The sequence below is a fragment of the Simochromis diagramma genome, unplaced genomic scaffold (assembly GCF_900408965.1).
Source record: "Simochromis diagramma unplaced genomic scaffold, fSimDia1.1 OVJJ01000321.1, whole genome shotgun sequence".
In the NCBI taxonomy this organism is placed as follows: domain Eukaryota; kingdom Metazoa; phylum Chordata; class Actinopteri; order Cichliformes; family Cichlidae; genus Simochromis; species Simochromis diagramma.
Window position 1 is genome coordinate 5,914,674 of NW_024386772.1, and position 23,658 is coordinate 5,938,331.

At 41.3% G+C, this 23,658-nt stretch overlaps 2 protein-coding genes across 2 annotated transcripts in view; both read right to left on the reverse strand.

Annotated features, from left to right (window-relative positions):
- Positions 1 to 1,587, reverse strand: part of arhgap23a (Rho GTPase activating protein 23a) — a 66,609-nt gene extending 65,022 nt beyond the window's left edge. The window contains exon 1 of the mRNA XM_040044902.1: positions 1,185 to 1,587. Within this exon, the coding sequence (XP_039900836.1) occupies positions 1,185 to 1,193 (9 nt within the window). The 5' untranslated portion in view covers positions 1,194 to 1,587. The remainder of the gene's footprint in view (positions 1 to 1,184) is intronic.
- A 7,848-nt stretch (positions 1,588 to 9,435) lies between these two features.
- Positions 9,436 to 23,658, reverse strand: part of lasp1 (LIM and SH3 protein 1) — a 30,905-nt gene continuing 16,682 nt past the window's right edge. Inside the window, exons 4-7 of the mRNA XM_040045077.1 lie at positions 18,418 to 18,525; positions 14,796 to 14,874; positions 13,128 to 13,225; positions 9,436 to 12,948 (exon numbers count right to left, since the gene is read on the reverse strand). Coding sequence (XP_039901011.1) covers positions 12,775 to 12,948; positions 13,128 to 13,225; positions 14,796 to 14,874; positions 18,418 to 18,525 — 459 coding nt within the window. The 3' untranslated portion in view covers positions 9,436 to 12,774. The remainder of the gene's footprint in view (positions 12,949 to 13,127; positions 13,226 to 14,795; positions 14,875 to 18,417; positions 18,526 to 23,658) is intronic.

Sequence of the window (23,658 nt, forward strand, 5' to 3'; positions counted from 1 at the left end):
GCAGTCATGACATCATCCCTGCTGTACCAAGGGGGCTAACATCACCCCAACCTGAGCAGGCAGACACATACAGGACAGGCACGCCCCCACCCATGGACAGCATGAATAATTAACCCCGAGGCAAGGGCTGGGCTTTGGGTGTGTCACCTATTTACTCCGTAATCCCTCCTCTTCTTCATCGCAAACCTGATGCTCACACCAGATCCCCTCTCAGGAGAAGAGAGGACGCAAAGCAACAGAGTGAGACAGGGGGAGGGTGGACACGGGGGATGAGGTAATCAATGAGCAGGAGACACATTTGAGGGCAATGGAGGGGAGATGCGAGAGGGAGGGAGACTTGATTGGTGTTGCTTCTTGTCTCTGCTCCTCTAAACCATCCATCATTTTGCTAAACTACCAGCAGCTGCTCGCCTCCACCGTGGAGACAACACCAAAAGACAGCTGCAGCAATCAGCCTGCAAACAGAGCTCTGAGAAACAGGTCATAAAATACACCAAAGCAGTCACAAACACTGTCTGTTTAGGGCGCAAGAGAGGGACATTCGACATGCATCAAGTTACAGCGTTGAGTAAACATGTGGCGCAGGCGATGAGACCTATTGCAAAGGCTGTGACATGAGTACACAATATTTCGGCTTGCCTCGGTCTCTATCAGTAACGCTCTGGATGTGAACACTGTTGCACGACATCCCCTTACTCCTTCCTGTCTGACTCTAGGTGAAGGTGCCACTCGCTTCACGACATGTTATCCTGTAAAAATCAGCCACACCCCTGTTTTCATTCTGTTCTGTTGCTCATCTCCAAAGTGTTCACCTAAGATATGAGCCGGTGATGTTTTGAACTGTGTCATCTCTCCAGAGGCCTGCCACTTGCCGGTGGCGACACCTTTGCCGGCCCGGCCTCTCCCCCCCCCTCCCCACCCACTCAGAGTGAAAACCAGCTCGCCGGGGGTGAATCAGAAAACACACACCGTGGGTTCGGCAGCGTGCTGTGCAGTTTGTTTTTGCCTCGAGGGAATGAAAACAGTTGTGATGCATGTTATGAATAAACCAGGAGCCGCTGCTGCGTCTGCGCTGCGTGCTTTGTGTCAGAGAGGTGTGGATATGTGGAGCACATTAAAGGTGGTGTTCCCCTTCACTTCCCCTTCACTTCCTTCCCTCCCCTCCTCCTCATCTCCATCCTCACCTGGTCCATGATTTCAACGAGTCTCCTCCCTCCTCTTCTTCCCAGTCATGGCACAAGATCACCGGCTGCCTGCCTTCTCTCTTTTCTTTTCCTGGTTTAGTATTCCCAGCAGAAATGCAGTCCTGCTCTCGTCACACAGGCGAGGCAGCCTGGCAGCCGAGCGCTGCTGCTGCTGCTTCGCCTCTCCACACAGGCATAACTCTGTCTCTGAGTGTGACAGCCTGAAACATCCAGCTAGACACTCATCTTTTGTCCTTGTCTCTGTTTCCTCTTCTTCCCCTGCCGCTCTGGGTGACAGCTAGAGGGGAAACAGTGTGCACGTCCAATTCTCGGCTCTCTGCTTGATGGCCACACAGAAGGAAGAGACTCCCGCTCTCCGCTTTCGTTCTCTTTCACTCGTTCCCTGTGTACGCTGGCCTCGCCTCCTTTCCCTCCCTCTCCCTGTCTCCACTTCCCTCCTCTCCTTCCATCTCCCCTCCCCCTCCCGCTGCAGCTGAAGAGAACCAGAACAGCAAATGAGCGAGAAGAAGCAGCCGATAGAGGAAGGCGGAAGGCTTGAGATTGGCTGCCGGGAGCTCATGTGACTCCTAGCAGAGGACCCTCTACCAGCTGTCCAGCTCATGCTTCCCTGCAAACCTCTGTTGCCATTGACAACAGCTGCCCGTGCAGCTCACCAACCACAGAACCCCTTCACGTAAAACCATTGGCTGGCAGGATTTATGGCCCCCGCCTCCTATTGTGAGGGGAGCATGTTGGGACGTGTAGTCCAATCTGTTGTCAGGATCTGTTGGGCGTTTAAGAGCAGATATCCCTGTGCCCCCAGGGAGAAAATAGTTCACCCGCAATGCATCAGTGTTCCAAATGAAATGAAAAGAAAACGAGGAGTTTGTGGTGAGATGTTTGTATTATTAACACTAAAAACTTTGGCAAAAAATGACTAAAAACCACACACGAGAGGAGAAAAGACCTCGAGAGCCGGGCATTCTTGGTCAGCCAGGAAAAAGACATCCTCTGCCATTTCCCTCACTGCCGCCACAGAGGGAAACTCCCACCCCACAACAACAGGAACTCTAACACTGAAGGCCACGGCTATAAGCACAGAGGCACCCCATTTCCCTTCCCTCATTCTCTTTTCTTTCATTGCCTGTTTTTTTCTTTATTTGCTCTGCCTCTATCCTCTCCACCTCCCTCCATCTTCACCTATTGTATTATTATCACTACACTCTCTATCCTCTCAATCTCAAACTCCGGCTCACTGGCAAAAAGTTGCCGGAGGTTAAAGGTGCCACAGATACGAGATGTTATTACAATCTAGTCACGCGGGTCCTGATATTTGAACTTTGAACACATACATATACATTAGATTCATCATATCACAACATCTATTATCATCACCATCTAAAATCAGGAGACGCCTTCATGAATGGAAATATAGAGATTTTTGAAAAAGATGTAAACTTATTATCCTTTATTTAAGCAGGCAGTAGTTTATGCATTACGCTGTCGATGTGCATGTGTTCCTCCTGGCTTTCCATAACTGTGCAGGATTAATTTAAAAGGAAACTTCACATCGGGAAAGTCTTTCCTTATATTATTTGTTATTCCCACTCAACGATTTGATGTGTTTTATGATTGTGTTGTGTTCAGTTTGCTCCCAGTTCTCTTCTAGTGAGTGATTACTTACAGTTTATTTCCCAGAAAGGCTCCTTAGGTTCATTTTTTTAAGCTGCAGAGTTGACAAATGGAGAACAAGGTGAAAAAAAGCATTAAAAAAAATGTTCTGACAGTAAGAAGTCTAAAACGAACCACTTAAAACACACCACGTTATTTGTCTTTAAATCCTAAAAACATTTAGGTTTTAAATCGATGACATTTCAGCCATCAAAGTCTGCACCGGAAGCATCTGGACATGATGTAATGTTGTGCACATTCTTCCAGCTATCCAGAGAATTAAGCAAAAATATAAAAGACAACGAAATATCCTCGGGAATGCCAGGAATGCTGTCAGCAGCTGTAGCAGTGCTAGGGTACTATATTATTTTTTCTCCTTTTAAAGTAATTACAAGCACATATAAATGTCCTGTGTTACTGCATTAGACCAAAACTATGGCTCCGGGGGAAAGTCAAGGTCTCTGCAGCTGAAAAACAAAAGAGCACCTGTTTCTGGCCTGTCGAGCTTCAGGGGACACAAAACATAGCTGTGACACAATCTGATATGAGGCGAACAGGAGTGTGATTGAAATCTTTCCTTTAGTCCAGCTTCAATGCTTCATTCTCTTTCTAACCCAGATGAAGACTCACAAGTGTAGTGTCAGCTTGCTGCAGTGTCATTTGATCTGGCCGTGCCAAAGATGCTGTTTGAAGTAAAATGACTGCACATGTGTGTGTGTGTGTGTGCTCTCTGATAAAACAGTGGGTGTATTGTAATGGTGAGAGCGGTAGCTTATACTATCAGCAGAGGAATTCTGATCATTCCCCAGAGGGGCTCTATCTGCCTATGTGGGAGAAACTTTAGCTAAGTGCTTTGAGGAGGTGGGAAGGAATTAATGAGTAGTTTAACATTTAGAGCAAAAATTTCTGGCACAACTTCACCTACTTCCAAGGTGCATGGAGAGGATGAAACAATTCACAATGCAGGAACTCCAGCAACACCTAAGGGAAGAGAAACAACTTTATTGACTGACCAACGCTTTCATCAGGGTCGACTCTGATGCATCCCAGTTTAACATTTAGGAAATAGATTTATATAGTTTCAGAAAGGATATGATTGAAATTGCTATGCTATGTTTACACTGCATGGCTACTGATATTTAGCTTATCTTAGCATAAAAGTGAGAACAAAAGCTAAACTAAATCTACATACCAGCAACTCTACAGCTCGCCAATTAACATATTATGTTATATTTGTGTAATTCATACAGGTTAAACGTTTTGAGTAAGGGGTGAACCAGGTTAGCCATGTTACCATGTTTTTACACTTTGTGCTAATCTAGCTTAACTAGCTTAACTAGCTTACGTTCATATAACTTAAAGGAGACATTACAACGTGTTTTCAGGATTCATTAAAAATAATTGTTAGGGTAAGATATCCACTGTTATGCAGAAGCTGACCTGTGACCTTGCAGAGAGATGCAACTGGTCAAGAGTCCTCATTGAGAAATAAGACAGAGGAGCCTTCATCTGTTGATAAAATAGAAAATTCTGAATAAATCCTGTTTTGTGTAACAGTACACTTTGGTTTGAGTAGCGACTAAAATATGCCTTTAGCTGGAATTCAAGCATTTTTGTGATCAACTTGAAAAACTTCACGTGAGTATTTTCTTTATCCACCCACCTCCTGTAACCTGTTGTTCCATATATGCATCTGGATTGTTCTGATCTATTTACAGATAAGCTGCTCTCAGGTCAGGCCCCACAGCCTGCTATAGGTCAACAGCACCATCTGCAGGAGAGCATCTGGCACAAAAATCCACAACAGCTACAGAGCGTGGGGCGGGTTTGGCAGGAAATGTGGTGCATGGAATATGGTACTGTTAGTCATCCTTCAGGTCATACCCATTCTTTTTAGAGAAGAATTAATATTTTTCCAACATGCTCAAGGGTTAAAAATATATATCCTGCTCAAGTGTTTTCTCAGTAGCTGAAATGTGGATGTGATGTGCAGAGTTTACAGCATGACATTACTTCACAGAACACTCGAGTGGAATTTTTGTGTGTGCAATATGCCTTTTATTTAGAGAAATAAACATACCAGACTAAAAAAAATACAAAATTGTGAAGTATATTGCCTAAGAAATTTCATAATAAAAGCATAATTAGGTCTATTTTATTTTTTTGTAATTTTGCCCTTGGATACCTCCCACGGTGGATTTTAAATCTATCAACATGTACTTGAAGAGCAGACTTTCAGGTTTAATTCAATGAGTTTGAAAGAAGTTTTGTATTAATTAAAAATTATAGAGAGTTTTGTACATAGTCCCCCATTTTCAGAGGGATGAAATATGTTCTCTCTATATTCAGTCGTGTCTCGAGTGACCAAAAAGCGTACAATGCTATGGCCATGAGCCACACTCTGCTCTTCAATCTGCTTGGATCAAGGAATTCTTTTTCAGGACTCTGTGGGCTCATTTAGAGGTTTTCTGCTGAAGTTTAACCTGACCCTATTGTTCTGGACTTTAACCAGTGGTTTAGAACATGTTTTACAGCCTCTGCCTTTACATTCGACTCTTGTTTGGAGACCTTTTTAATATTGAATTGCGGAGGACAACAGTTCTTCTTATTTTTCCCCCCCAGGATTATTCTTTCCTGTAATTTCCAGCTGTGGTTACATCAATATGGCAACACAATCCACTTTTAGTGGTCTGGTGCAACCTCAGCCCTGCTTTTGCTTATTAACCACTCAAGCAATATAAATTTCAATAAAAGTATCTGCGGACAACAACAAATAGTGATTTGGTCTGTCACTCCAAGAGCAAATGTATTAAACTTAATACACCTAAGAATAAGCAGGAAAGCCTCCATCTATTTGAGAAGCTCGAACCATGAAATGCTTGTCATCTTCTTGAAAACTGACCGTGACAGTTGATAATGCCCAAAAAGGCTGAATTCAACTTTGCTTTCCAAAAAGCGAAAGAGAAGGCAGCTGGGTTTACTGGAATCATCTTTATTTGACATTTCACGATTATCAGAAAATTGTGTGCGCATCAGTGAACATTATTTAAAAATAACAGATAATATGAAACTCAGATATACACAAACAACACCTCTTTGTGGATGTCATCTGTGGCCAAAAAAAAATAAGGACAAAAACAGAAAAAGAGCAATGTAGTTGCAAAGCTTCAGAACATTAAAGCAACTGATATAGTGCAACAAATACCTTTCCATTCCTCTTAATTTAGTGGACAATGATGATTACAGTGAGAAGGAAAGTATAGTGATTGAGGCTCTCCAACTGATTGCTGAAACACAAACCTGTGCAAAAAGAGCTGATAAAACATCTGGATAATACTGTCAAACTGAACACTTCAAATCAAATCCATCCTTAAAAAAATAAATAAATAAATAATCTCACATCGTGAAAAAAAAAAAAAAAAAAGGCAAATTCTACACCTTTATGAATGCCATCCTGGATCCTTATGTGCAGGTAACATCGCTACTCCTCTAAACAGTAATACTGACACAGAAGTACCACAGAAAATGATGATGAGGGTTAAAATTTCTGTTTGGGCATCCTGGTCAGATCTGACTGTTCCAAAGAAGGAAGGAGGGGAATGATTGCAGAGTGCAAAACAGTTTGGCTTCCACTTCTTCTCCATTTGTTTTTCCTCTCTTGCCTGGATCGCTCCTCTCATCCCCACATGAAAGCTCCAAAGGGAACCATCATGGCCTGGCCGTGGCTCTACTCCCTGAAACATGGGAAGCATTAACAGGTCTGTCGCTGGCAACTTAGTAACACTGACGGCGATGAAAGAAACCAATCATCCCAAAATCGATACAGCAACAGGAACACCGGCCTTTCTCGGGTATATGCACTCATTTTCCACCACAGAAGGATTTCGCTTAATAACACCTGCAAATACAACACTCACCTCTGTTTGTGGCGTAAACCGGGGATGCAGGAGAGGAAAAACAAACATCCTCCGTTAGGCTCCAGCACCGCCTGACCAGGACGCATCTTCATCACAGCATGTAGATGATGTAGGAGAGGAAGACGAGGCCCATAACGGCGAAAAACATCAACACCAAGATGTCCACCATGATGGGAGCTCGGTCGGAGACAGACTGTGCGGATGTGAGGAGAACACGCAGCACAAACAGCGACCTTACCACCGGGGTAAAAGATCGGCGAAGATCGGAACAGATCGGAGGAACTCGGAGAGCTCCACACGCCCCGCCCTACACAGAAAGCGAACGTGCAAGGGGGAAAAGAAGCACAGGGTGATTTTTCTAACCCGGAGTTTTGGCTTTCAGGCACGTTTGCCCAAGAAAGGCCGTGTTTGGCCTCCATGGATCACTTCCCCCAAAATCTTTACTTTGTGACCAAAAGGACAGTTTGTATCAATAATAAGTCAATAACAAAGTCTTAAGTCAGGAGAAGCAAGAGAGAACATACAAAGAGTAGAAAGAGTCTATGAGTGTAAATAACTGGGGTCAACCATCCAAAGCAATGGACAGTCGCCAGAGAGGTGAAGCAGAGAGCGTAGCCAGGGGGTGGAGATGAGTTTCAGGGGTGATTTGTGACAGAGGACTAGCAGGCGATGTTGGTGACCGCTATGATGTATGGTTTTGGAGATAAAGGCTTTGATAAAAAGACAGGAAGCTGAGCTGGAGATGGAAGAGTTGAAGATGTTAAGATTTTCATTGGGATGGCCAAGGCTGAAATTAGCACATCGGAGGGACAGCTCAGAGTGGGCGGTTTGGAGACAAAGAGGAAAAGCTGAGATGTTTTGGACATGTGCAGAGGAGAGATAGTGGATATACTGCTCAAAGGATGTTGAATATGGAGCTGTCAGGCAGGAGGAAATGAGGAAGACCACAGAGAAGATTCATGGTTGTAGTGAAGGAGGACATCCAAAGGGCTGGTGTGACAGAAGTAGAGAACCTTCCACAAGTTGAATTAGCTTGATGGGTTCTTCTTATTTCTCACAAGATCAACAACAACAATAGCCAATCAGGATGTTCCACATACCACAACTGAACCAGTAATTCTCCCTGATAACTACATCGTTTTGACCTTTTCCTGCTTTATAAGTAAACTGGCTTCAATCAAACTATGTTCAAATCTTGTTGCCTAATGGACCAGTAACCATCCTCGTTGAAGATCCTTTTTAATCTGCACAAATCTCCCATTTACCACCACATCTCCCCCCCATTATGCTTGAAAGAGGTCATCAAACTCCCCCCAGCATCTTTTCAGTTGTCTCACCTCTCACAAATAGGTTCAGAATTTTCCTTTTTGAGGTCTTTTGTTTTTTTAAGCACTTGAAATGAAGGCAAATGGACTTCTTTCTGCTTGTGAAGACATTTTACTTCCCATCCAAGTGGCTTCTTTAGTTCTAGAAACTAATGGAGAGTCTTGGGTATTTTACCCCTTGTGGGATTGTCTCCATTGAAGAGATCCTGAGAGTCACCATCTTTGTCATTGTGAGTTACATGAGCCCAGGTGTGAATCAAGGTAGGTCATTACTGTCACAGAGGCCAAGGTGTGAATCCTTTGGAGACACTGTCCTACCATGTCATGTTGGAAATAATTAAGGTCACATGGGTTATGGTGTGAGTGGGGATTGAATCACCTGGAAAGGGATCTCCAGACTGTGTTATAGGTGACTGATGACTGGTGCTCTAGGACACCAGCAGTCTAACAGCAGTCATTCAGTGTGGACATAAATAGCCTCCTTTATTCCCGTGTCCTCTCTGCTTTAGCTGAAGATGTATAACTGCGTTGTGTGACGTGTCACGAGTGGTTCTTTGGTCTCGCCCGTGTAAAAGTCCAAACGCTCCTCAACATGTTGCACAATGTACACTTGTGTTGTTTTGTCTCGTCTTGTGTTGTTAGGTCTGAAGCACACTGGGCTGTTACGGTTCTGAGTTTCTCTGACAGACCTGCCAAATGAGGGACAATATTAATCCATTTCTCCCTGGTTAGGGCATCTCCACTGATTTAGTGCAAACCCAGTATGGTTTTAGATATGGAAACATTCCTGATTCACTTCTTGAATGGTGAGAAGGGTGCTTTGCAGTTCATATTTAATAAAGCTAGCAGTTCAGGACCTGCCAGATTCTCAAAGTCTTAAATTAGAGACTCTGAGGAGCCTGTGTTATCAGTTATGCACCAGTGTTTCCCACTTCTTTTGAATTCTGGCTGGAGCCGGTTTTCCCTCTTCTGCAAGGTGAGTGGTGAAAATTGTTGTATGAAATACTGTTTCTTCTTGTCCCACGTGGAATAGCTTGAATTTATTAGCACAAGCACGCTAATGAAGGTCCTTTAATGAACCATTTTGAGACTTAGAACCAAACCCCCAAAAGACTCAGCTAAACATATTACTTCATTAATCAGCACAATGGTTTTTAGGTATGACAACATAACATGAAAAAGTTTTCCTATTTAGCAATTGTCCTTTTTTGCATCATAAATTCGTAGAAGCGACATAATGTGACATTTGCTGAAAAAGGGCCTTGCACACCTATGTAGATTTTTACGTTTGCGTTGCTATTCATGTGTCCAAGTGAAGAGACTGTACAGACAGAGCAGTCTTGAGAAAAAAAATGACATTTTATTGAATCTGCAGAATCATAAGTACAATTTGAAGTGCTGTATCAGGGCAACAGGAGATGATATCAGGTCCTTAATCTGAGGATGTATTCAGAGTGTTGAATACATGTGTATGTCAATATGCATATGGTATATTTTTTTTTTCTTTAAAAAAATAACAAAATTATATCAAAAACAATTTAAGATGGAATGCACAAAAACTGGTCTGAATGCTAAACCTGCAATTGTGGATTATATGATTTCACTCTGCAAAGTCTACAGTATATAACCAGTATCATAGAAGCAGGGAATGATTCATCAGAAGAGCGGGAGCCTACGATGAAGGCTGGAGGAAAGAGGGACTGCAGCAGGAGGTTGGACAGCATAAGAAGACAGAAACTGAATGGAAGCAGGGTTATGATATGAAGTTAGGGTTCAGTAGTGATGCCAGAGCAGAGGAGCGGTATTTGGCGCGAAGAGGTTAACTCCTGACTAAAATCCAGGTCAGACAAACAACTTGCCGCCTCTCACAGACTGGGAAATCGAGAGGATCGCCACCCTCAGTCGCCCCCTCTCCCCCCAGCCTCGCACGCTTACATCTTCGCACACACAGTGCCTTAACAAATCCATCCTGAGCCACACTTAAACAATACTGGCTGTCTTTGGCCATTCCCCTCCTCCCTCCCTCATTTCATCCACACCACCACCTAACAACAATCAACACACTTGAGATAAGTTTGGACTGGATGCAATCCGGAATTTACCAGTGTGAGTAGTTTCGTTGATAATTAAATTTGAGCAAATGCACCATCAGCCAGGAACAACAATCATTTCACTCAAAGCCAAACCACAAAATTCCTCAATTTACCCCAGAGATACACACAACCGTGAGCTCTAAACCAGCTTTCCGATCTAGCGTCTGTTTTGCAAATATCCTGTTGTCGAATAGAGATTAATGCAAAATGCAGGAAAGATGCTGTACAGTGTTCATTCGTTCTCATTTATTAGAAGATTAGAAGAGTCTTTTTTCTAATTCAGTGACTTTTTTTTTCATCAGCACTGTCACAATTCATGACATTAGAGAGTTTGATTGTTCAACACCAACTGACAACGTGCATCAACCGTGAGTCAGCTTTTAAAAATCACAGAACTTCTCCACATTCACAAAAATATTGAAACGCTTTTATCTGCAGGCAAGCCACTTCCCAGAGCACCGTGACCTGTAAAAACAATTCCCCCTAACTTACATTTATGATACATATACAATTGTACAATGTCATCTAGCTACATAGTGAGAGCCTTGTTTCACTTAATGAAGCCGAAATCCCCTCCCTCCCCGCTCCCCAGCTCCACTGTAAGGATGGCCCCACCCTGATCGCTCATGTCTGTGACAGTCACAGTGCATCACAGGAGAATGAAACTGCAAGAAAAGGGGAAAGGTGCATAAGGTCAGGGGCCTGTGACATTATTTACACCACAGAGGAATGGCAACAATAATGACAATTACACGTGTTATGGTTTTAACAGAAATACTGTGTCGCAGCCTTTCTGTGGAAGAGCCAGCAACGCAAACGCTTCATTTTACGCTCAAGAACCAGTTTCAACATTTAGCTGCCAGCGAGCGGTGGCTGGCTTGTTGTCGGGATTGGCCTGCCACATGTGCCGCCCTGGCTCAGGTGGCACCTGCCTTTAAAATGAACAGAGCATACGATAAAAATCAACTTTCAGGTGTATTTTAAATGATTTTTTTTCTAAATTCTCCCTTCTTTGAAGCTGCAGAACAATGAAACTGTCTTTAACAACAAGCAGTTAGCGCTGTCCTGAAACTCCAAGTAATTATCCCATGACTGATCTAATACAGTGACTACAAGAGTCTCCATAAATACTCCTTTTCTGTCTTGCAAACCGAGTTGCTGGTTTATTTATTAAATACACAGATCTGTTTTTTTTTCTCAAAACAAACATCTAATAACAACAAGGACAGTTCAGGAAGAAAAGAGCGAGAAAAATGACAACATCTACCACAGCCATAAAAAAAAAAAAATCTCACATTAAATGAGGGGAAAAAAAAAAAAAAAAAAAAAAAGACTGGAATGTACTCTTTCAAAAACGGTGGAATGAATTTCAAATAAACGATTCACAATATCGAGTTGTGCTTGGCCTCGTCTTTTATAAAGGATTTCCGTGATGGTGATATTTTTTTTTTCTTAGCAAAGGGGAAGAGCCATTTCCCCCCCAAAACAGCTTAATCTTGATCACCATATCTTTGTGATTCTCACAGGACTGAAGGCATTTAGGCTGCAAAATCAGGAATAAACGTGTATACTGTACATGCAGACGTGTGTTCAGTGTAACTGCAAGAGAAAGACTGATGAAGTCCCCTAACGTGTCCCTGATCCCTCCTGTATCCAGGAAGCCTGTGTAAGGCTCAACAGGAGGTGCTCTACAGTTAGGTCATTATTCCAGTTTGACAACAGCACAGTGCTGAACATGAGGGTGCCTACTTGAGCAGACTGGCGAGATGTGTGTCCATCTATAAATATATTTAAAAAACCTCTCTGTTAAGACTGAAAACTGGCTGACTGATGCAACAGCAACAGCGTTGGAGGTTAAAGGAATGTACTCAAGTGAAAAAAAAAAAAAATCACGCTAAGACAGACTGAGATTCTATACACTGTTTTTCCAGTCTGGCCAAGATCACGCTGCAAAATTAAAGAAAGAAAAAGACAAGTAAATGGACCCATTAAAACGCCATTCAAACACACTTTGAGCTAGTTTCTTCACTGAATTGTGTCTGCAGGTTTACTCACTTCAGGGATATCTTTTTTTCAAAAAACAAACAAACATTTTCTTCATTATTTTTGCATGTTTTAGTGGTAGGATTGCTAAGTGGCGTAGCTAGGATGGAGCTGTGTGACACGGCACGGACCCCTGACATACTGCAATGAACTGTGAATTCATCTTTGAGGACTTTCCATTCCCACTTGCAGCTGCATGAGAGTGGAGTCAGGATGGGGACAAAGACAAAGAGGATGACGAACATCCAAATAGAGAGACATTAGCACAGACGGACGAATAGAGAAGCAGGCAGGCAGATAGACAGACAGAAGGACAGACAGCTAGATAGAGGGTGTGTGTCTGTGGCTGGCGAACAGTGAGAGCAGAGCAGGGATGTAGAGGGGGAAGGGGTTCAGGGTCTCTCAGGGCAGGTTAGGGAACAAGAGTAAAAATAAGAGAAAGCGGCGCTAAGATGAGATGGCACTGGGCTTTTCCTTTCCTACTTTCCCTCCCTTTCTCTATCTCCTCCTTTTTCTCTCCCTCTTTTTCTTCTCCTCTAGCTCAGATGGCCTCCACGTAGTTGGCAGGCAGCATGCCCTGCTGGCCGGTACGCTCCACGCGGCCATACATCCAGCCTTCATCAATCTGCTGCACGTCTACGATCACATCTCCGTCCATAAAGGAAACTTCATCCTCATCGGCGGCAGAGTAGTCATATACTGCCCTGTATCGCTTCTGTCAGCAAAAAAGAATGAGCTTGGTTAGTTTATAAACGGTTACAGTCTGCTGACAATGAGCTTAATCATCTTGGAAAGAATGTGTTTTGCTTTTTGTGTTATTAAATTACACCAAATCTTCTGATTCTTGTTAGGTTTTGGAATCGGTGAATTTAATTAGAAGAGTGAAGGACGTACCCCAGCACTGGGAGGCGGGGCAGCGGCTGCCTGGCGCACTGGTTCAGGAGCAGGATCATAGTGGTAGTTCTGAGTGGCTGCAGGCTGCTGGTAACCACCTGGTGAAGAAGTACAGGGATAATGAAGGAGTTAGAATCATAAGTAGTACTACTTATAATTGGTGCTTTAACCTACACAAAAGGTCATTTATGGCAGTATGTGGCTCTGTGATTTTTTAAATCATAAAAAGTAGCATCAAATTCTGCTACCTTGCAAAGTTTTAAGAGCACTTCCCCATTGCTGTGGCAAGGATTAAGGAGGGTGGGATCACTTAATACACAAAATATTTTAATTATTATACAAACTCAAGATGTTTGCATACATTTTGTTTTAACTACAAACAAAGTAATAAAGGATGCGAAAAATAAAAACAAAACACTCTTAATACTTTAGTCAATTTGTTGTTGTTAACGTTATTAAAGAGTCACCAGCTCATCTTTGTTTTGGTGCCACTCAAACACATGTTACCGTTTAAAATGCATTTCTTCTCTAGCAGTTCTAAAATGAAGAGAAACTGTCTTTTAAGAAGCGAGAGACAATAAATAAATTGTGTAAATAAAGATCATTTTGTTTGTACAATACCATATTTGCATAAAAATGACAGAACTGTAATTAAATTAAAAAATCTCGCTTAACAGGTAATAGTATATTTAATATAAACACAATACCTATTAAAATGTTCTCCTGTATAAAATAATGGGGTCAGAAATGACCTGACTTGGTTACACACAGTAGGTTGCACATACATAAAGTTCACAACTACACAATTCAGGTACACGACCCATAAATAATTAGATAAATGACTATAATAACTAATAAATACGTGTAGGAATATTAAGACGCAGGTTTAAAAAAAAAAAAAAAAAAAAAAAAAAGCACTGAGAAAAATCTGACTACTGAACACTGAGAAAATGTAAAAAGCTCCACAAAGGCTAAATTCAGAAGTTTGTAAACATTGACTCAGTACAGTCTATAATTAGATATTCATTTCCATGTATTTTCTATGCATACAAGCTGTGTATTTATTGTTTGTTTGTGCAAAAGCTCTTTTACAGTAAATGCTAAAAAAAACAAATCCTACATGGCAAGCCAAGGCACGCATGCTCTTGATTCACAACCCTCTAAACAATGACCTTCTGTGTAAAGGTGTCGAACTGGCACACGAAATACAAATAGCAGGCTGACTAGTCATTCCTCTTCCTAATGCTGAAAGCACTGTTCTGACATAACTGCTCCTGTTGTTGTTTGCAATTATTACTGCAAAGTTTCTGTGCCTGAGCTTCAGCAAACAATTGTTTGACTTGAGTAATGAATAAAAACAGATTATGTACAATTATGATTTCAGCTGTGATTGTGAAACAGAATTATGCTTGCAGTAATGTAGTCATTTATGGCTAAGAAGATTAAAAAGCAGAGGAGTGCAGTGAAGAACTTGAGCTCCTATAGCCTCTGGGAGGGAGGAACCAAGCGCAGACAAGCCAAGAAGGCTAAAGAAAAATGTAATGCTTTTTGTTCTCTAGTTCATGTACATTTTCCAGCTACACAAATATTTTTGTGGATTCAGACAGTGCTTTCTTCACTTCTGCCTTCTACTTCTCTGCTACATTTACTAGTAATTGCTGGTCATACCTGCACTGGGGTTGCTTGGCAGATGTTGTGGACCCTCTCCTCCGATCTTCTTCTTCTCAAATTCCTCATGGTACTTAATCTGCGATGCACAAACACAAACAGGTCATTCATGAAGATGAGGAATAACGCACCTTCTCTTAGGAGATTCAAATCCTTTCAAGTCTTTTCTAGATTCAAAAAGGACTTGTAGCTATGTACAGTTCCTTTTCTATCCACCAGGGGTCTCCCACTTGCTCTTTAGCTTCTCAGTGTCTGTGGAGATAGGTGGGGCGCACTATTTGCAGCAAATGCTCAGGGAAGCAGCTTGATGTTGAGAGGAAATGACATCTCAGGTACCGGAAGCAGTGTAAGGACGTAGGTGTATAGCAACGGCTTGTTGACACATCAGACAGGTGAAACATACACACAAACACACACACACACAAAAAAAAAAAAAAAAAAAAAGAAAGAAAGAGCAGAGGAGGAGTACAGAGAACAAGTCACTCAAATCCCCGAGTCTTACACACTCGCTTGGAATGACAGAGCAAGACTCAAAAGGAACTACTGAGAGGAAAAGGAGAAGGGTGGGGTTGTATGACTAAGCATATGAAATGGAATCAAGTTTAAATTAAAGTACTACAGTCTCAAGAGTAAGTGAATAGAGAAAAAATAGATTTTTTTCATTCTGTAAGCCATACGCTGAGTTATAACTGAACAAAAACAAAAAAGCAGCACAATTAGATGTTTAGGCAGACTTTATGACCATTTCTCCAGCCAGTGCGACAAAGGCTGTGTTCAGTGTTTCAAAATCAAACAGGCAGCACTGATGAAACAGAAACTGAGTGACTGCTCTATATAACCCGTCTCCTTATTACCAGACTGATAACAGACTTACTCAACAGTTCTTCGGTCAAGATTTACAACCCTGTATTCTGTTCCCGCTTATGCCCCGGCTCAAAGAGCCCACTGTGCTGCTGGCGTCAGTGAGGAGTGTATTCACCGACTGGATGGGACGACGGAGTGTTTGTGCAAGGACAGTGAAGCGAGTGACTGGGAGAACACAGTGGCTATTCTCAAGTGCAATATGCTAAGTGAGAGTGTGTGAGAGAGATTATTTTAGTTTGTTTTGAAGAAGCAGGTTGAACAGATGGTGTGTTTGTGTGTGGATTTACAGGACTTGCCCTAGCTGCTGCTGAACTACCCCCGACCATCCCCCCTGATTCATCTCAATCTTTGCTGGTGGCAGGAAATATAGAAGGATGGACCGAGAGATGTGGCAAAGAGAAGGCCAAAACAGAGAGATGAGACTAGAAGAGGGTTTATTGCACTTTGTTTCTCAGTGTCCAGAGAAGAGAAATAAAAGACACTAATGTTCATCTGCAGTGGCTCCTTTATGATTGGCTGTGAATGACAAATTGATTGCAAGCAGATGTCTCGTTTATCAGCTTCAACTAAAGCCACTTCACGATGCGCTTAAATCTATCCTTAAACAGTGAAATTGTGGCTTGTGTGCGCGCCCATAAACGCATATAATATATGTGTTTGTTTTCCTGCTTTGCTGACTTCCTTAATCTCCAACATGCAAGATCTTCATCACATGAAAACTGTAATTATCCATCACCCTCCACACCAATTATGCCATTAGCGAGGCCAGTGCAGAGCTCGGTATGTATGAAGAGGTGTCTTTGTTTTGTCAGTTTTTTTCACATAGAAACGAAGGTCTTTGCAGCTGACTTAAGCAGATTGGGGGACACAAGGTGAACAATATAAACATTTCTACATTCCTGTCGTATATTTACAGAGAAATGGCAAATCAATCAATAATAGGGGCAGAGGGAGAGGAAAGTGAAGGCGATTGGACCCAATGAAAAGTGAATGGGAGAGAACTCCTTTACCATGTATAAGGAGCAATAAGAGCAAGTAAGAGGACAAAAAGATTTTAAAAGCAACAGTATACAAAAAAAAAATTGTAGAACTTGAGATCTTAATCTGGGGAAATTCTCTGAGGCTTGAGCTGGAGGAGGTGAGACCAATTAGGTAATGTAACAGAAAATGATGACCAAAAATGTGCCACGTTATTCTGGTGGCTTCCAAAGCTTTCATTTGAAGCATAATGACTAAGTTTTAAAGGAAATCAAGTTTTTTTTTTTGTTTTAAATAAAAAAAATAAACCTCTGGCTTTAATTTTTCACATTTTCTGCCACTTACTTTCTCTACTCTGCTTCATCTCCAGCCCTCGCTAAAGGTCATGTAATACGTGTTTAAGGGCAAGTTATTACACGCTGAGATTATTTCTGAAACAGTATCAAAACACTCATCTGAACAGAGATCATAAAAATGCTAATAAAATGAAAATGTATTGTTGTGATTACAGCCTGGCGTGGCACAGACAGCTGTCCCCTGGGATTTACAGTTGTTTCGCAGATGCCTGCTATCAGGATTGGTGCTGTTGCTCCTTCCTCAATATAAATTGCTACATTTTTAACAAATTATTTGTTTTGCTTTCCTTGTACAATTTTCTAATTTCCCATGCTGCACTCAACAATCATAGCATGCTCAGTTGCCTAGCAATGCTTATCCATTAGTAAGAGACATTTTGATAAGCAGGCTGCCATATCTTAAACCAGCAGTCCCCAAACCTAGGGTCTCGGACCGGTACCGGTCCGTGAGAGTTGAGGCTCAGGTGTGAAATGTATGGTTTTCAGGGTTTTTAATCGGTTTTCAGTGTTATTTTGTTATCGTTTTTATCGTTAACTCTGTTTTCTTGGGTCTTTTCACGTGTGTTATGAATAAATCTTTTTTTCGGTACCGGTACTAGTTTTATTTTGTCGTATTTATCCGCGACACCTTAAAGGCCGGTCCGTGAAAATATTGTCGGGCATAAACCGGTCCGTGGCGCAAAAAAGGTTGGAGACCGCTGCCATAGATGACTAGATTAGATCGATAGATGCATATAAAGTGGTATTTATTTTAGTGAAAAGATGAATAATTATGGGAGTTGTAACTGAAACTGGTAAGAGTAGATGACTGACCAACATGGAGAACCTAGCAAGTTAAGTACCACAGTAGCTGTCTCAGTAGACTCCGAGTGTGGAAAACAATTCAGACTAAGTCAAGTGAACTTCGGAGTGGACTAACTGAGTCTGGTGGATTCTCAAGATTCTAAAAAGTCTTTAGACAACGAGGTAATGCAGAAATATTGATTTTTTTTTTTTTTTAATCGTATTGGCTGATCTTAAATCTTATGTTGTGGTAGCCATTCACAGTGTCCTCACTCAATAACTGGACCCATTCCAAACATTTTGGTCCCAATTAAAAATTTACACCCAAAAGATTAAAAATGCCACCGCTTTCCTTTAAAGCAGTGAAATCAGTAAATCTTAAAGAACTGAAGAGCCGTTTGCTGAGTACTTCATGTAGACCAATCATTCTCCACAGAAGAAATCCTCAGTTCAATATTGGCAAAGAGATTATAGTCACACAGGGAAACTAATCAACACAGAGCAGACTGGCTTCATACCAGGCTGTCAGGGTGGGGGAAACGCAGAAAGAGCTCCAAATATTCAGTCTGCTTTATTATTAAGATGTTGAGAAATAAACAAACAAGTGGAGTGAATGGAGTACTTGTTTTGGTGACGCTTACATTGCTGATTTGGTCCTGCGTTTTCTTAATTCTTTGCATCTCTGGTGTGTCTGCGACCACGCTGAAACCCTTCCCTTTATTCTTCTCAAAATCCTCCCTGTAAAGAACCTGCACAACAAAACAGGATCATGTTAGAAATAAAGGCAAGGTCAACACGCAAGGCAAATTACATGTAAAATGAATTATATATTGACATCAACAGTTTCAGTTTAGTGAGTCAACAAGGAAAATCCAGCAAATGCAGTGGAAATGGTTATTTATAGATGCAGTGACCTAGATTCTTTCAACAAATCATATTCAACATTTTGAGGATTCATAATGGAGACTTGGTATCTTCCTGCACCTCTGAAATTAATTTACAACTCATATATAATTGGAAAAAGTAACAAAAAATTAAAAATCGTGAAATAAAATTCTTGGTTTTGCTAATGTCAGTGCTGAGTTTTGCTGAACTAAAGCTTTGGGTTGATAAAATTCTTTGGAAGGAAGGAAGAAAATTCTTTTATTGGCAGCTCGATCACAGCTCAACCACAGCTCAACAACATGCGATGGACTAACATGATAATGTTGACAAGTCGTCTCTGGGAAACTGACATTCGTTTATATTTTGCATCTTCTTCCTTGGGTATTTCCATAAGAAGGCTAGCTGAAATTTAAACAAATGTACCAGATTCTACAACAACAGCAGCCCAAATCTACACACCGCCTCTGAGGCTGAAAATTCCCTTCACACCACACATGATTCGGGGCCCTGCATCCAGAGGAATATCTGAATATGGATTATTTTGTGATATGTTCTTGAGATCGACAAGATGTTTCACATTTTTTCCTTTTTTCAGTTTGAAAAGCACCCAAAAAATTACAGGACACAATTATCCGCAAACTGGATCAATCACATAAACTACTAATTATAGTTTTATGACCATTTAATTGTATTTGTTTACTTATATCTCTCACTATAAAGCATAAGCTTGACGACAATACAACAAAGTTGCTTTTGGCCTTTACTAGTGAAATTTTACGTTTTCTGCAAATTCAATAATCTTGTACGCATCAAGTAGGCTCTCTGTTTGTGTTGTATGCACAAACTGAGTAGGGTTTGCCCTGCACATATTGCTTTGTCTTCTGTGGTGACGTTAACTTCCTGCCTGCTTGAGTGAGTGAAGGCCTTACATGCAGGACGTGGTAGTAACCATATATGGTTAAAATGAGAGGTACTGTGCAACAAACAGTGTCAGTGTGTGTGTGTTATTTTCCAGCCTTCCCACCCTATTCTGACCCTAAGGGGCAGAGAGGAGGAAACGTCCTGCCCATGTAACGTCAGATGGGAATCAGAAATTACAAAGCTCTCCCTCACTGCTACACCGTGGGTGATCACTCAAAGCCACAACCACATACACCACTTAACAAACCTGAAACAGGAAAACACATTTTATTTCTGAACTAAAGCTGTAACACATTTTAGCGCTTCTCTCTGTCATCTTTTCTGAGAATTTTAGACTCCACCCCCCACACCGAAACTCTGTCCCTGCCTCCATGGTGACTGCACTGATTTCCTGCACTCCTCCAAGACTGAGGGCGCCTGCTTGCACAGTCCATTACCAGGAAACAAAGCTTCACCCTTGCATCCTCTCCCCCAGATATCCACATAATGCCTGACACTGCTCAATACAGTGACCAATCCTCCCTCTCATCTCCCGGAGCCTTGTGATGACACAATGTTACTGTGATTCACAGCTAATGTGCGCGAGTGCGTAGGTGATGCGCTGTAATTGGTCCATATCTGCCGTCACCCTCGGTGTGACGTCCACTGAGAAAATGAGGCAAAACTATAGCTGATCCTCGTTCAATGAGGAATTGTATACAGCTTTGAGGCATGCACACACAGATAAGAAGATTAATGTGACCTCGACCCATCTTTGTCCCTCATTCCTTGCTCTTCTCTGTTCAATATGTGATCCCCCTTATGTTTTTTTTAATTTCTCAAGCCTGTCTCCTTTGTCTTTTGGGATCTATGCAACAGCTTCTTCTCCTCCAATCATACCTCTGCTTTCTTTCCCCACCCACACTCTGCTCTTGCTGTGCTCCTTTTTCATTCATTCATATTTTACTGCTTCAACGGCAACAGTCAGTCATCCCATAGAGCTGGAGCTTTTCCTCATTATAATCTTTCTCGTTGCTTCAATTTGCATTCCACCAGCCTTCCTTCCTAAGGGAATTTCACTTTTATCTCTTACTCTCTCACCACACACTCCTCCCTCTTTCTGGTTGGTGCCGTCCCGTCTCTTCTCATGTGCAATTCATAGCTCTTCCTCTCCTCCTTCCCAATTCGTTTCTCTCTAGTTTTTTTTTCTCCTTTTCTGTCTTGTTTCTTTCCGTCTTCCCCCCACAAAGTCTAGTAATGAGGTGTGACAAACCCTGCTACCATAGCAATAAGGTTTCGTAGCAACGCAGTAGCGGCAGCGTGGTGGTGGTGAGGGGTTAGACAGTTACTGATCTCCACAAACAAACCTCCCCTCAACTTTAATTTGATGACACAGAAACACCTAAAAAGCGCCCTTAAAAACACAACTTTAGCTCAAAAGATTCAGCAGTTAACAGGATGTTTTTTCTTTAAGGGTGTCTGCTGAACTGACAGCACAATCAACCCCTTCAGCTAAAAAACACAAAAATGTCTGCACGGAGGTGACAACTTTGCTAAAGGGATTTAAAAAAATAAATAAAATAAAATAAAAAAAATCTTTTTGACAAATTTAAGGCTCATGTGTTTTTTCCCCCCTGTCACAAATCATATTTTCCTGTCCACTGTGACATTAAACTGCAAATGAGAAGAGAAATAAAAGTCACAACATCCCACACTGCTCTTTGTCCATCTCAACCTCGATAAATTTGAAATTCCTGCCCCCGAAACTTCCACTGTGGAGGTCAGTGGTTAAACTGACCCGTCATCACCAGCAAAACTTTTCCTTTTAACTGAGAAAATCAAACCTTTACCGTCACCCAAAAACTTGGGTGTATACAGTTTTTTGTAGCTCACTTTTCACATGTACTTCTCAGTGGCCAGACTTTTCCTTATACAGCAGACCCACGAAGACCTTATTCCTTGATCATTTTTCACATCCAGAGGCACTTCTAAGGTTGTTGCACCTAAATCTACAATTCATCAGTTCAGCTGACTCAGTGGTTCATTTTGAAACACCTGCTGAAAACTCGTTTTATATGGTAGCCTTTCTTTAAACATCGATTTATATCACAAATAAGAATTCATGCTTGAATGCATCTCTGCATTTAAGGCACATTTCTGATGTTTGTGTTTCATTCAAATCATGAAGCATGCTATAACTGTTAAATGCTATAGAAAAATAATAAATAAAAATATTAAAATTCACCCATGCACTAGCATTTATTATATGGATCTTATTGGATACAGTAAACCATTAGCATAACACTCTCTCTCAGCATTATGGAGTCTTTGTGGGGGCTGTTTGGATGCACAATCCATGTAGAAAAACACCATCTGTCCCTTGATTCCTCAGTCATCCCCCTCCCCATATGACCGCTATCCAAACCCCTATACTCTGCAAAACCCCCTGTCACATCCACACCCCACTCATCTCTAGTGTTTGACACAGACTTTTGGATAAGATATGGATATGCCCTGCCTGCCTCTCTGTACAGCGCTCTCTCTTCTACAACAAGCTGCAAAAACAAGCTTCTCCTTCAGGTTTCCTGGTGGATTGTGTGTCGTTTTCTTTCTCCAAAGTAAAGAGGCTTCAACAGCTGTACCTCTCACATAGTTTTTTCTAATTAGAGACTAAAACTGTGCTGAAAGATTTGTTCTAATCTTTGTGTACGTCTGCGTTAATGTGTGTTGTTTTTTGTGTTTTTCTGTGCTTACTTTAGTGGACGTAGACAAGTTCCTGGAATTCTATTATACAAAGCCCAGACATCTTACTATTATTTGGAGAAGTGAAACTGAAAATGACAAATTTTAAGGCAGTGGAATGCCTACTATAACAAGTTTGTGGACAGAGATAATAATATTTTAAACTTACTCTATCTATGATTTGACATCCAAATTTAACTGCAAGCAGTTCAAGAGGAAAACCGTCTTTAGCGAGCACAAATCTCCCCGACTCTCTATTCTGGCTTTCTCTTTTCTATTAAGGCAATAAGGAATGACCCAGTTAAGGAGGATATTTTGGTCAGTGGGGTTTCTTTTTTTTTTTTTATAACATATTATAATTCATTTGGGTGTTTGTAATTTTAGCAACTGCAAGAACAACCTTAGTGTTTTTTGTGGTTACAAATTAGACCAAGATAAGCTACTAATTGCAGAAAAATAGGAGCAGAGAAACTGGGTAGCTCAGTGAACCCTGAGTGTTGCTGTACAACAAGAAGTATTCAAACTGCATTAATAATTTGGTGTGGGTTTTAAAAGTACAGGAATGTTGGCAAATTGTATCCACATCAATATGATACGCTATAAAAGCACAAAAATGTAAGTCCATATAATCCAGTTTGTAACCATCATAAATGGTAAACAAAAGGCTATAACACATGAACACTGGTGAAGGGGAATCCTCAAACAAGCAGGATATTAAAAAAGGCCTAGATACTACACCTTATTTTCTCCCCGTTTACATCCTTCTACAAACACACTGAACACTTTTAACCTAAATGTTTGGAAACAACTGCACGGACAGCGTCCAATGCAACAGTTTGCCCTTCTTGAACCAACTCACTTTGTATACTGCTAAGATAGCAGATTTTAGCATATTTGTTTTAGTAATTTACATTTGATATGAATAATTTGCAAAATAACTAGTAACCAAAGCTTCAACATAAAGGTAGTGGAATCAATTATCTTGCCCACTTTAAACACTGCCAAGTGGGTATCACTGCTAGAAAAAGTGAGGTTGACTATAGCTGTCAGCCTCCAGCCTAATTTACAAAAAAAGAAAAAGAAAAAAGAATCAGCTAAATTTAAACTATTTAAAATAAGCAGTTAGTCTTTTGTTTAGTGGACATTCATGGGAGCATGTCAAACGCTGACACAATACGCTCATGCACCCACCCAGCTGTGGCGGAAGTGGACAATACACTAGACAGCAAAAAAAATAAAAAATAAAGATGTAAGGGAACAACAGAAACAGCGGTCAGAAAAAAGTGGGCAAATTGATGTGAACTTTGTTGTAGAGTGTTTTTTGACATGCACTGGATGGTGGGTATAATGAGGTT